Source organism: Prionailurus viverrinus, chromosome B3, assembly GCF_022837055.1.
Source record: "Prionailurus viverrinus isolate Anna chromosome B3, UM_Priviv_1.0, whole genome shotgun sequence".
In the NCBI taxonomy this organism is placed as follows: Eukaryota; Metazoa; Chordata; class Mammalia; order Carnivora; family Felidae; genus Prionailurus; species Prionailurus viverrinus.
This window is the reverse complement of record NC_062566.1, coordinates 76021001-76034796: the sequence shown is the minus strand read 5'-3', so window position 1 is coordinate 76034796 and position 13796 is coordinate 76021001. Positions and strand designations below refer to the sequence as shown.

The 13796-nt window shown below is 38.4% G+C and overlaps 1 protein-coding gene across 1 annotated transcript in view; it reads right to left on the bottom strand.

Moving 5' to 3' along the window:
* SCFD1 (sec1 family domain containing 1) overlaps window positions 1-13796 on the bottom strand; it is a 117951-nt gene that overhangs the window by 78985 nt on the left and 25170 nt on the right. Inside the window, exon 10 of the mRNA XM_047862056.1 lies at window positions 13464-13563. Within this exon, the coding sequence (XP_047718012.1) occupies window positions 13464-13563 (100 nt within the window). The remainder of the gene's footprint in view (window positions 1-13463; window positions 13564-13796) is intronic.

Sequence of the window (13796 nt, the reverse complement as noted above, 5' to 3'; positions counted from 1 at the left end):
TAAAGACTACAGGATCAACAGAGCATCAATCTTCAAAGCATAAAACTTTGAACTACACTTAGGATCCAATATACTGTAATCACACATCTTTAAAAAACAGGAGTGCTTTGAATTGAGGGGCCCAACATGGCAAAGTAGGGGGATCCATACGTCCTGGGTCTCTTAAACAAACAAGTGTAGAAGCCAAAGGACCTTGAACACCAGAGCCTGGGAGGAAAAGAGACTGAATCTACTAGGAAGAAAATGGGAAAGCTGGAAAAAAGATAGGTGGGTAATTGCGAACTGGGGGAGATAAAAAAGGCCGTGTGGACACGGAGGGGAGGAACCCTCTTCTGTGGAAAGACAAAGGGAAGAGAAAGAGTGGCTCGGGAAGTGCAGGACCAGAGCTGGACAGGAGAAAGACCTTGCACTGAGACTGAGAGGGATCTGATCTCTAACTGCAGGGCTTTCTTTGGACTGGGGCTGGCTCCCTGTTTGTGCACCTGGGGAGGAGGGGAGCCAGGCCTAGGTGCGGTTGTAGGTCAGGAGCTCAGTCCACAGCTGGCGAAAGTGGTTCCTCCCTGGAAGGCTGCATGATAGCACAGAACCTGCCTGCGTCCACTACCCCCAGGCGTGGTGGCTGGGCGGAGGGTGCAGACTGCAGGAGAATAAGGTGGCCGTTTCCCTGAAGTGCTGTGGGAAAAGACAAAGCCTGCCTGCGTCCGCCACCCCGGGGCTCACAGTGAGGGCAGCGGCTCTCAATCCTCAATAGGAGAAGTTGGTCCTCCCTGTAGTGTGGCAGCACAGACAAAGCCAGCCGGACCACGTAACGCCACATTGAGAGGCGCTTCCCCAGCGCCAGAGCTCATGGAGCAGGACTCTGAATCCTAGCCAAGCGCAGGGTCATGGGAGTTGGTGGAGCAAGAAGGACCGCCCCCGTCTGCACCCGCAGCACAGTGCAGATGACTCCAACGGAATCCACCAGGTCTGGCTCTGTGGAGAAGACACTGGGAGATCACCATTCCCACCCACCACTACTCCAAGGCAGGGCCTCAGGGATCACTCCCTTGGCCCATAATGGAGGTGGGTCCAGAAAACGCCAAACCATGCCCCCTCGTACTGGGTAACTGCACATCCACCAGAGTGGCACAGACCCTGTGGACAGCTACTACCTACAAGCACTGCAGCATTGACCCAGATTAACTCTAGGTCAATTCTGGATATATAAATCTATTCTCCGCCCTCCACCCCCCATTCCTCCTCCTTATCTCTTCCCTCCCCTAGGCTGGCTACTCTGGTTATTGGTCTGTCTCAACAGGCATATTTAATCCACTGTCTTGATACATGTTCTACACCTCCTTCTTTACACTCCTCTCTCTCTCTCTCTCTCTGGAATAATCAAGTCATATAGTTTCTCTGGGTAATTTGATTTTCATTTAGTTTTCCCCACCTCCTTCTTTATTTTCCTTTCTCTCTCTGGATTAAGGCTTTTAGTCTCTCTGCCTAATCAATGTTTACTTTTTCTCCCCGCCCCCCACCACCCCCCCTTCCCCCCACTTCTGTCATTTCTTTCTTTGTATATGCTCTTCCATCAGCACCGCCTCCACCCTCTTCTTTACTTGTAGTTGGTGTTTTTGGGTTTTTTGGTTTTAGTGTTTAGGTTTTTGTTTATTTGTTTGTGTAATTTGTGTGTTTGTGTGTTTTTGTCTCCTGTTTGTCTACCTGTTTTCCTTTACAGGGCTACTCCAAGGAACAAATCAAAGCACACCTCATGGAGGGTACAAAATATTACTACGAGTAGGGTAATAAAATAACCAAAGTCACAAACACAGAGAGCAAGTAACAATCCCCCAAAAAACACGTCCTGAAGGGCCAGGCCCTGGACAGCATATGACCCTCCTTTAATACAGCGGTGCTCACAGGTGCAGAGCACACAAGCTTTTAAAACACGTAAGAGACAGAAAACTAGCCAAAATGATGAAACGGAAGAATTTTCCTCAAAAGAAACTCCAGGAAGTAGTGACAGCTAATGAATTGATCAAAACCAATTTAAGCAAGATAACAGAACAAGGATTTAGAATAATAGTCATAAAATTAATTGCTGGGCTTGAAAAAAGCATAGAGGACAGCAGAGAATCTATTGCTACAGAGATCAAGGGACTAAAAAATAGTCATGATGAATTAAAAAAATGCTATGAGGTGCAAGATAAAATGGAGGCAGCCATAGCAGGTAGACCCATAAGAGTAGCCGTAGACCTATCTACTGAAACTTGGCAGGCCAGAAAGGAATGGCAGGAAATCTTCAATGTGATGAACAGAAAAAATATGCAGCTGAGAGTCCTTTATCCAGCAAGTCTGTCATTTAGAATAGAAGGAGAGATAAAGGTCTTCCCAAACAAACAAAAACTGAAGGAATTCATCACCACTAAATCAGCCCTATAAGAGATGCTAAGGGGGACTTTGTGAGTGAAATGCTGCAAGGACCACAAAGTACCAGAGACACTACTACAAGTATAAAAGCTTACAGATATCCCAATGACTCTAAAACCTATCTTTGTAAATGGACTAAATGCTCCAACCAAAAGATACAGGGTATCAGAATGGATAAAAAAACAAGACCCATCTATTTGCTGTCTACAAGAGACTCATTTTAGACCTGAGGACACCTTCAGATTGAAAGTGAGGGGATGGAGAACTATCTACCATGCTACTGGAAGTCAAATGAAAGCTGGAGTAGCCATACTTATATCAGACAAACTAGACTTTAAATTAAAGGCTGTAACAAGACATGAGAAGGGTATTATATAATAATTACAGGGTCTATCCATCAGGAAGAGCTAACAATTATAAATGTCTATGCACCAAATATGGAAGCCACCAAATGTATAAAACAATCACAAACATAAGCAACCTTACTGATAAGAATGTGGTAATTGCAGGGGACTTTAATACTCCACTTACAACAATGCATAGATCATCTAGACACAGGATCAATAAAGAAACAAGAACCCTGAATGATATATTGGATCAGATGGACTTGACAGATATATTAGAACACTGCATCCCAAAGCAACAGAATATACTTTCTTCTCGAGTGCACATGCAACATTCTCCAACATAGATCACATACTGGGTCACAAAATAGCCCTTCATAAGTATAAAAGAATTGAGATCATACCATGCACACTTTCAGACCACAATGCTATGAAACTTGAAATCAACCACAGGAAAAAGTCTGGAAAACCTCTAAAAAAGCATGGAGGTTAAAGAACACCCTACTAAAGAATGAATGGGTCAACCAGGCAATTAGAGAGGAAATCAAAAAATACATGGAAACAAATGAAAATGAAAATACATCAATTCAAACGCTTTGGGATGCAGCAAAGGCAGTCCTGAGAGGAAAATACATTGTAGTCCAAACCTATCTCAAGAAACAATAAAAATACCAAATACAAAATCTAATAGCACACCTAAAGGAAACAGAAGCAGAACAGCAAAGACACTCCAAACCCAGCAGAAGAAGAGAAATAATAAAGATCAGAGCAGAAATAAATAATATAGAATCTAAAAAAATAGTACAGCAGATCAATGAAACCAAGAGTTAATTTTGAAAAAATAAATAAAATGGATAAACCTTCAGCCAGGCTTCTCAAAAAAGAAAAGGGAGAGGACCCAAATAGATAAAATCATGAATAAAATGGAATTATTGCAACCAATACCTCAGAAATACAAGCAATTATCAGGGAATACTATAAAAACTTATACGCCAACAAACTGGACAACCTGGAAGAAGCACCCACACACTTCCAAAACTCAAACAGGGAGAAATAGAAAACTTGAACAGACCCATAACCAGCGAAGAAATTCAATCAGTTATCAAAAATCTCCCAACAAATAAGAGTCTAGGACCAGATGGCTTCCCTGGGGAATTCTACCAGACATTTAAAGCAGAGATAAAACCTTTCCTTCTTAAGCTGTTCCAAAAAATAGAAAGGGAAGAAAAACTTCCAGACTCATTCTATGAAGCCAGCATTACTTTGATTCCCAACCCAGACAGAGACCCAGCAAAAAAAGGGAACTACAGGCCAATATCCATGATGAATATGGATGCAAAAATTCTCAACAAGATACTAACAAATCTAATTCAACAGCATATAAAAAGAATTAATCACCATGACCAAGTGGGATTCATTCCTGGGCTGCAGGGCTGGTTCAATATTCGCAAATCAATCAATGTGATACATCACATTAATAAAAGAAAAGAACCATATAATCCTGTCAACTGATGCAGAAAAGCATTTGACAAAATTCAGCATCCTTTTTTAATAAAAACCCTCGAGAGAGAGTTGAACTGTTTGGTCCCTCTCTGCCCACCATATGAAAACTTACATGGAGAAGGTCACAGATACGGCGGCTGTTACGATGGGAAAACTGACAACCATAACTGCAGGTCTGATATGTGCATCTGTAAGTGTACATGCAGCCAAAGAAGAACTGAAAAAGCAGCTAGTAAAACCAGAGCAGCTCCCCATATATACCACACCACCTATGCAGTCTAAATATGTCAAAGAGCAGCCTGGTCATTTACAAATAGGCTTTGCATCCATCTGCAAAACAACTGGTCATTATATTGGCTGGTGCAAGGGTGTTTATGTCTTTGTGAAAAATGGGATAATGGATACAGTACAATTTGGAAAAGATGCTTATGTCTATCTGAAGAATCCACCTAGAGATTTTCTTCCAAAAACTGGAGTGATTACAGTTTCAGGATTAGCAGGCTTGTTTTCAGGAAGAAAAGGTTCTAGGTTTAAGAAAATTGCTTATCCTCTGGGACTGGCCACTGTAGCAACTGTTTGCTACCCAGTTCAGTCAGTAATAACTGCCAAGGTAACTGGGAAAAAGGCATATACTACAAACCAGCAAATTTATGAAGCAGTTAAATCATTGTGGACAAAAACAACAAAAAAGAATCACTCCCTAAACCTAAGGAAAAAACTAAGAAAACTCTGGTGAAATAGAAATATCCGCAAAAACTCACAACCTGAATCTTTGAGTGCTTTTGCCAACAGAACTCATCTTTGAAACAAAGACAAAATCAGAATCTACCTCAGGTGCTACACAGTTTATGCCTGACCCCAAGCTCATGGATCATGGGCAGTCCCATCCAGAAGACATAGATATGTACAGTACTAGAAGCTGAAATAGTTTGCATAGAGAACTACAAGATGTGTGAAGTTGAAAATAATGATGAAAAAATCATGTAAAGGGTAACTGATACATAGAATATAACCTAAACCAAGTTTTTCCCTTACATCTTCTAATGTAATGTACAGTTTGACTAATCACATAAGTGATTAAAACACAAACTGAATTCAATTCAAACAATATTAAACGACTGACGAAGAGGCAGAATTGGAAGTACTGGGATGCATTTAATGATTTTTAGCGGTGTTTATAAAAAAAACCAAAAATAGACTAAATATATAAACACTGATGAGACTAAAATCTGAGCAAATATGTATGTGGGCACAAAAATATTTATACAGATACACATACATATTTGCTTTACCTTTTTGAAACTAATGTCAGCTAAATTAGAATGTTGGGTAGAAGGATGTGTTCCCCACTTTTTCATTTCCCAGAGCTGAAATAAAATATCCATATTTTATGACACAAAAAAAAATAAAAACCTTCAAGAAAGTTGGGATAGAAAGAACATACTTAAACACCATAAATCCATTTATGAAAAGCCCACAGCTAATATCATCCTCAATGGGGAAAACCTGAGAGCTTTCTCCCTGAGATCAGGAACACGACAGGGATGTCCACTCTCACCGCTGTTGTTTAACACAGTATTGGAAGTTCTAGCATCAGCAATCAGACAACAAAAGGAAATCAAAGGCATCCAAATTGGCAAAGATGAAGTCAAGCTTTCGCTATTTGCAGATGACATGATACTATACACAGAAAACCCGACAGACCACCAAAAATCTGCTAGAACTGATACATGAATTCAGCAAAATTGCAGGATACAAATTAATGTACAGAAATCAGTTGCATTCTTATACGCTAACAATGAAGCAAAAGAAAGACAAATAAAGAAACTGATCCCATTCACAATTGCACCAAGAAGCATAAAACACCTAGGAATAAACCTAACCAAAAGATGTAAAAGATCTGTATGCTGAAAACTATAGAAAGCTTATGAAGAAAAATGAAGAAGATACAAAGAAATGAAAAAACATTCCGTGCTCATGGATTGGAAGAATAAATATTGTCAAAATATCAGTACTGCCCAAAGCAATCTACACATTCAATGCAATCCCAATCAAAATTGCACCAGCATTCTTCTCGAAGCTAGAACAAGGAATCCTAAAATTTGTATGGAACCACAGAAGACTCAGAATAGCCAAAGTAATAATTGAAGAAGACGGAAGTGGGAGGCATCACAATCCCAGACTTTAGCCTCTACTACAAAGCTGTAATCATCAAGACAGCATGGTATTGGCACAGAAACAGACACATAGACCAATGGAATAGAGACTCCAGAATTGGACCCACAAATGTAGGGCCAACTAACCTTTGACAAAGCAGGAAAGAGTATCCAATGGAAAAAAGACAGTCACTTTAACAAATGGTGCTGGCAGAATGGACAGCAACATGCAGAAGAATGAAACTAGACCACTTTCTTACACCATTCACAAAAATAAACTCAAAATGGATGAAGGACCTGAATGTGACACAGGAAAGCATCAAAACCTAGAGAAGAAAGCAGGAAAAAACCTCTCTGACCTCAGCCGCAGCAATTTCTTACTTGACACATCTCCAAAGGCAAGGGACTTAAAAGCAAAAATGAACTATTGGGACCTCAGGAAGGTAAAAAGCTTCTGTACTGTAAAGGAAACAATCAATAGAACTAAAGGCAACCAACGGAATGGGAAAAGATATTTGCAAATGACATAGTGGACAAAGGGCTAGTATCCAAAATCTATAAAGAACTCACCAAACTCCACACCTGAAAAACAAAAAATCCAGTGAAGAAATGGGCAGAAAACATAAATAGACACTTTTCTAAAGAAGGCACTCAGATGGCCAACAGGCACATGAAAAGATGTTCAACGTCACTCCTCATCAGGGAAATACAAATCAAAACCACACTGAGATATCACCTCATGCCAGTCAGAGTGTCTAAAATGAACAAATCAGGAGACTATAGATGCTGGCAAGGATGTCAAGAAATGGGAACCCTCTTGCACTGCTGGTGGGAATGCACACTGGTGCAGCCGCTCTGGAAAACAGTGTGGAGGTTCCTCAAAAAATTAAAAATAGATCTACCCGATGACCCAGCAATAGCACTGCTAGGAATTTACCCAAGGGATACAGGAGTGCTGATGCATAGGGGCCCTTGTACCCCAATGTTTATAGCAGCACTTTCAACAAGAGCCAAATTATGGAAAGAGCCTAAATGTCCATCAACTGACAAATATAAAGAAGATATGGTTTATATATATACAAAGGAATACTACTTGGCAATGAGAAAGAATGAAATATGGCCTTTTGTAGCAACATGGATAGAACTGGAGAGTGTTATGCAAAGTAAAATGAGTCATACAGAGAAAGACAGATATCATGTTTTCAATCTTATATGGATCCTGAGAAACTTAACAGAAGACCATGGCGGAGGTGAAAGGAAAAAAAAAAGTTACAGAAAGGGAAGGAGGCAAACCATAAGAGACTCTTAAAAACTGAGAATCAACTGAGGGTTGATGGGGGGTGGGAGGCAGGGGAAAGTGGGTGATGGGCATTAAGGAGGGCACCTGTTGGGATGAGCACTGGGTGTTGTGTGGAAACCAATTTGACAATAAATTTCATATTAAAAAAATAAAAAACAAAAAAAAGTAAAAAATAATAAAAAAAAAATTAAAAAGGAGTGCTTCTAAAATGCTTTTCTAATAATCTTTTAAAAGTACTTATTTAGAAACCACTTCCTTTCTTCAATTGGAAAAATAACCCTTTACATATTAGTATAAATTGTGGTTTAATGTTTCAAATAATAAAAGTCAGTAGCAGAGGGCCAAAGACACAAAAAGGGCACCTGAGATATGAAAAAACAAAGCCCAAGTAAAGAACAAGATACTAAGATGAAATAATGCCCATCCCCCTTTGCCCAATGGTAACTATTCATTGCAGATGAATAATCAAATCTACCCTTCCCACAACCAGGGTATAATAAAAAGGAATCATGACTAATTATTAATCGTGCTTCTTATATCCCAGTAAAAGGAAAGGGGCACTGTAAGGTTTTCACTAGAAGAGTATATTTTCCATGGTAAATGACCACACTCTTTCTGGCACACAGGGAAGCTGTGTGAATTTTTCAGTTGTTTCCAAGGTCTAGATATATAAATACTATCAGTGTTCCAGATTTTCAGGCAAAGATTTTTAATATAAAAAGCAAGCTCCAATTTTAGATTACTGTTCCTATCTAGAACTTTTACTCCATCTTGTGGAGGTAAAGGGAATAATTATTAAGAATGTTAAAAATTTCAAGGAAACCTCAAAAGCAGCAGTTTTAACTAAAAAAAAATGACATAATTTATGATATCACAGTTATAGTTTTTTCATATTTAGAAACTGCATTAAAATTAATGAACAGGAACTACCATATGATCCAGTAATTGGACAAATGGGTACTTAACCAAAGAATATGAAAACACTAATTCAAAAGGATATATGCAATGCTATGTTTACTGCAGCATTATTTACAATAGTCAAATTATGGAAAGAACCTGCTGTCCGCCAAAAGATGAACAGATAAAGAAGATATGGTATATACACACAATGGAGCATTATACAAACATAAAAAAACAATGAAATCTTGCATCTCCAACAATATGGATGGATCTAGGGAGCATAGTGCTAAGTGAAATATGTCAGAGAAAGAATGCATTCAAACACATATGATTTCACTCATCTGTGGAATTTAAGAAACAAAACAAATGAACGAAGGAAATAAAAGAGACAAACCAAAGAAGAGACTCTGGACTATAGCGAACAAAGAGACGATAACCAGAACAGACGTAGGTGAGGGGGGATGGGTTAAATAAGTGAAGGGGATTAAGGGTACACTTCTCTTAACAAGCAGTGAGTTATATACAGAATTGCTGAATCACTAGATTATACACCTGAAACCCTAACACTGTATGTTAACTGTACTGGAATTAAATTTTTTTTTTAATTAAAAAAATCTTAAATTAAAAAATAAAATTAATGAACAGGATTAAGTCAGTGTAACTTGTGTAGTTTATCTTAACCAATCTCTTTAAGGACACTATTGTCGTAAGACCTAAATGTTCTGATAATGCTGAGAAAAGACTATTTAAAGGTAATATGGAATCTGAGAACCTAGCCTAAGAAAGTTAACTACAGATGTGTTCTATTATTTGTAACAAAAACTAAAACCAACAATAACCCAAATGTCCACAGGAATCCATTACTCCAACCTCCATGCAATCAGGGGGTAACATCCGCTTTGTTTACCACATATCCCAGTGACTAGCATGGAACAGGCACTTACAAATATTTTTTTGAGGGACACCTGGGTCGCGTGGTCGATTGAGCATCTGACTTTGGCTCAGCTCATGATCTCACCGTTCATAAGTTCAAGTCCCACATCAGGCTTTTTGCTGCGAGCAGAGAGCCCACTTCAGATCCTCTGTCCCCTCTCTCTGCCCCTCCTCTGCTCAGGCTCATGTTCTCTCTCAAAAATAAACATTTTAAAAAATATTTTTTTGAACTGAATTTTTACGGACACAAGATTGCCAACTTTTAATTGTGTGAATTGAAGATGAGAGCAAAACCAACCAACCAAACAAACCCTCTACCATCTATTTTTAGCACCTTGTATTTTTAAAAGGATTATTTTAACTCCAAAGAACAGGAAATAAATATTACTGCATTATATATCTCACAAAAATACAAGGGTAATAAAAGGTAATGCACACACAAAAAAATTAATATTCACAGCCCTTTCTATTCTCATTTCACTCTACAACACTGAAAACCTCAAAGACCAGTATAAGCCTTATCTGGCTTGAGGAAAGCTCTGCTCTAAGTTATGTTTCCCAACTTTCTCTTCCAACAAAGGGGAATAAAAGCATATTTCTTCACAGTGCAATTACTTGTACATATACCTTAACTCCTGTGCTCAAAGCATCAAGTACTTTCATTAGAAAAAATAGCAGTATCTTAATGCTCTATACAGCCTCCACATACAACCAGCAGGAATGAAGAGATGACTCCTAACCTATACCACTCTTAGCTCCCACCCAAAAGCCAGGAACCCACCAACCAAATCTAAGATAATCAAAACTATCTCATCATGCCCATCTCTGTATGGCTCCCTATACTACCTCCCTCAGATCCCATCTCTCACTTTTAACCAATTCCTGAAACCATTCTCTCATACCCTCTGGAACTCCTACTCATTCAACAGCCAAATCTCCTTTTCTGAACATCTACTCGAAACTTCCACTGTACTTTCTTGCTCTAACTGAACTCCAACTGGTTGGACCCAGGACTGAGACAGGGGTCTTCCTTGCTACTCCCAGATTCTTCACTTGTCCTCTTCCCTAAAACAACTCCACCTCTGAAATTCCTGCTATTAGTCTATAACAAGAGTTCTCACTCAGAGGCAGTTTTGCACCTCTTCATAGTCTGGGTATGGCACTGTGTGTAGACATTTTGGTTGTCACAACTGAGAAAGTGCTACTGACATCTAGACGGTAAAGGCCAAGGATGCTGCTCAACATCCCACAATGCACAGGGCAGCCCTCCACAACAAAAAATTACTGGGTCCAAAATGTCAACGCCAAGGTTGAAAAATCCTGGTCTATACTCATCCTGACCATTAATGCCACCTACAGAGGCATTTTTCTCATTAAAAAATTTTAATTTATAATTTTATAAATTTTAATGTATAATATTTAATATAATTTTAAAAAATTATAATTTTTCTCATTTAAAAATTGTTTTTTACTTCACCCTTGCAGCAATCACCACTTTTCTCAATTCTGCTAAACAGCAAAAACTCTTTCAGTTTATCTCTATTCATTCTGTCTCTTCTTTCAATCTCTCTTAAACCTACTTCAGTGTTCTGCCCCTACACTATGGAAGCTGCTTTTACCACAGTTAGTAATAACCTTGATGTTGCCACACACATTGGTGACTTCTTAGTCCTGAGCATTTGTCTAAGTTGATTCCTGCCTCCTCCCTGAAAAGAGTGAATTCACTGCCTTCCAAAACACCACAAATCTAGTTCTCATCTCTCACTTCTGGTTGGTTCTTGCTACATTATACTGTTAGTTCCTATTCTTCACCTTGACCTCTAAATGTTGAAAAATGCCTCAGAGTTCAGTTCTTGGATTCTTCTATCTATATTCATCCCCTTAGTTATCTCCTTTTATCTCTTGGCTTTAAATCTATATATGGACTATTCCAAAATTTATTTCTCTAGACCAGATGTTCTTCTTGAACTCCACACTCATACATTTATTTGATATCTACGCTTGAATACTTTAACAGGCATCTCACATTTAACATGTCTGAAACTGAACATCTGATCTTCGCCCCCAAAATTTCTCCTGCCATGTCTCTCCTATCTCAATAAATAACATTTATCCATTTGCAAAAGCAATACTCTGGACTTATCTTTGACTTCTCTCTTTCTCTTAGATCCCACATCCAATTCATCAGCAAATCCTATGCTCTACATTCCAAAAATTGTCATAACCCTTACCATTTCCATCCTGTTGTAGGCCATCATTACCTCTTGCTAAGATAACTGCAATAGCTTCCTACTGGTCTCTTGACTCTTCGTATGCCCCCCAAAGAGTTTTCAACACAGCAGCTAGAGTGATACTCTTAAAATGTGCATCAGATGTCACCCTTTACTCAAAACTGCATGTTGCTCCCCATTTCCCTCAAATTGAAAGTCAATATCTCTACAATAGTCTATAATGTCCTATGCTACATGGTTTCCCATATCCTATTTAACTTCATCTCTTGCTATTTTCCCCCTGCCTTACTTTGCTCTGGTCATCTTGGCTACCTTGTTATCTTTTAAACATGCTAGGCATCATTCTGCCTAGAATGCTATTCTCCCATATAGATATTAATTCACTACCTTACCTCCTTTAGATCTTTCCCCAAATATTTTGTCAGAGAGTAGGCCCTCCAGTAGTTGCTGAATTCTTCTTCAGCCTCTTACATGACCTCCTAAAACTAGCTTCCATGTTCCTTTACTCAGGGTTTAATTCATTAGTCCCTTTGATTCTTCTTGCCCTCTACACTGAATCAGAATTGCCTACTATTACATCAACACTCATCCTAGAGTCTAAAACAACACAAGACCCCAGGAGGGGCACCTGGGTTGCTCAGTTGGTTAAGTGTCTGACTCTTGATCTCAGCTCAGGTCATGATCTCATGGTCCTAGAGATCAAGCTCTGTGTAGGGCTCTACACTGATAGTGCGGAGCCTGCTTGGGATTCCCTCTCCTTCTCTCCCTCAAAATAAATAAAAACTTTATTTAAATAAACCTTATAGCTAGAATATGGGTTTTAAAGAAACAAACCAAACAAAAAACCATCTATTGTCATGTTTTTCATTTCTTTTCTATATGACATTTCAGGAACTCTTTGCAATAACGATATTATTATATACTATAATCCCTAGAGGCCTGGGCCAGAAATTAGTAAATTAGAGTGCTAGTCTTTGCAGAGCAAATGATTTAGGTTCAAATTCTTTAACTTTGGGTCTAAATTTTTCTATCAAATGGGGACTATTCTGGCTTTATTACATTATGCCTTGTACAGAAATTATTTGTGTACATATTTTCTGCCCAGTGCCTTTGAAGGCTGGGGCTCTTTTATTTATCTGTGTATATCACATGCCATACACACTATTTAATACATGAATATATGTATGCATATAAATACAGATTTTTGTTTCAAACATGATTTTAAATATATGGAATTACTTCAGAAAACATGTGGTGTAATATAAAAATTACTATTTCTTTTTACCATAAAATGAGGCTACCTGATTCCCAGGAAAAAGGGAGAAATTATGGCTTTCCTCCCCAGAGAGAAACATATTATTTATTTACTTTCTCAGTATGGGAAAAACAAATGAAAAAACTTGTATGAAAACTTTTTTAAAAGTCACTCATTTTCTCCATTCCTTTTCTTTCCATCACTGGCAACAATACAAATGATTAATCTTACACTTTAAAGATCATAAATTCAACGCTTCACTATTCTCCATCATCCACATCCAGTGATACCAAATCCCATCACTTTTTCTTTCATATTTCTCACCTCCATCCTTCTCATCTGTGTTTTGGTAGCCATGACGTTAATTTTAAATTAAAAGGACCAATGAATGTTACTACATTTTAGTAAAAAGTAGTATATTTAGCCTCTTACCAGTACATCATGCACCAAGGCTTGATATGTCCAAGTATGGTGTAAAGGAGTTGCCAAATCTATGTTTCTGTCAACAAGGACTAATAAAGGCCTTTGGAAGCTGTAAATATATTTAAAAAATTATATAACTCCTGGTAACAGTATATACATCTCCATTTTTCTAATACCTTTCAGTATATACCATTCTGATATGAACAATAAGTATGCTAATACTAACAGTCCATAATAGTTTGCTCTATGCTTTGGACTACTTAGAGCCTGTGTATAATGCTAGATTATTAAGTCTCAGGGAATTGTCTTAAAGGATAAAATCTATACAAGTACTTTTACAGA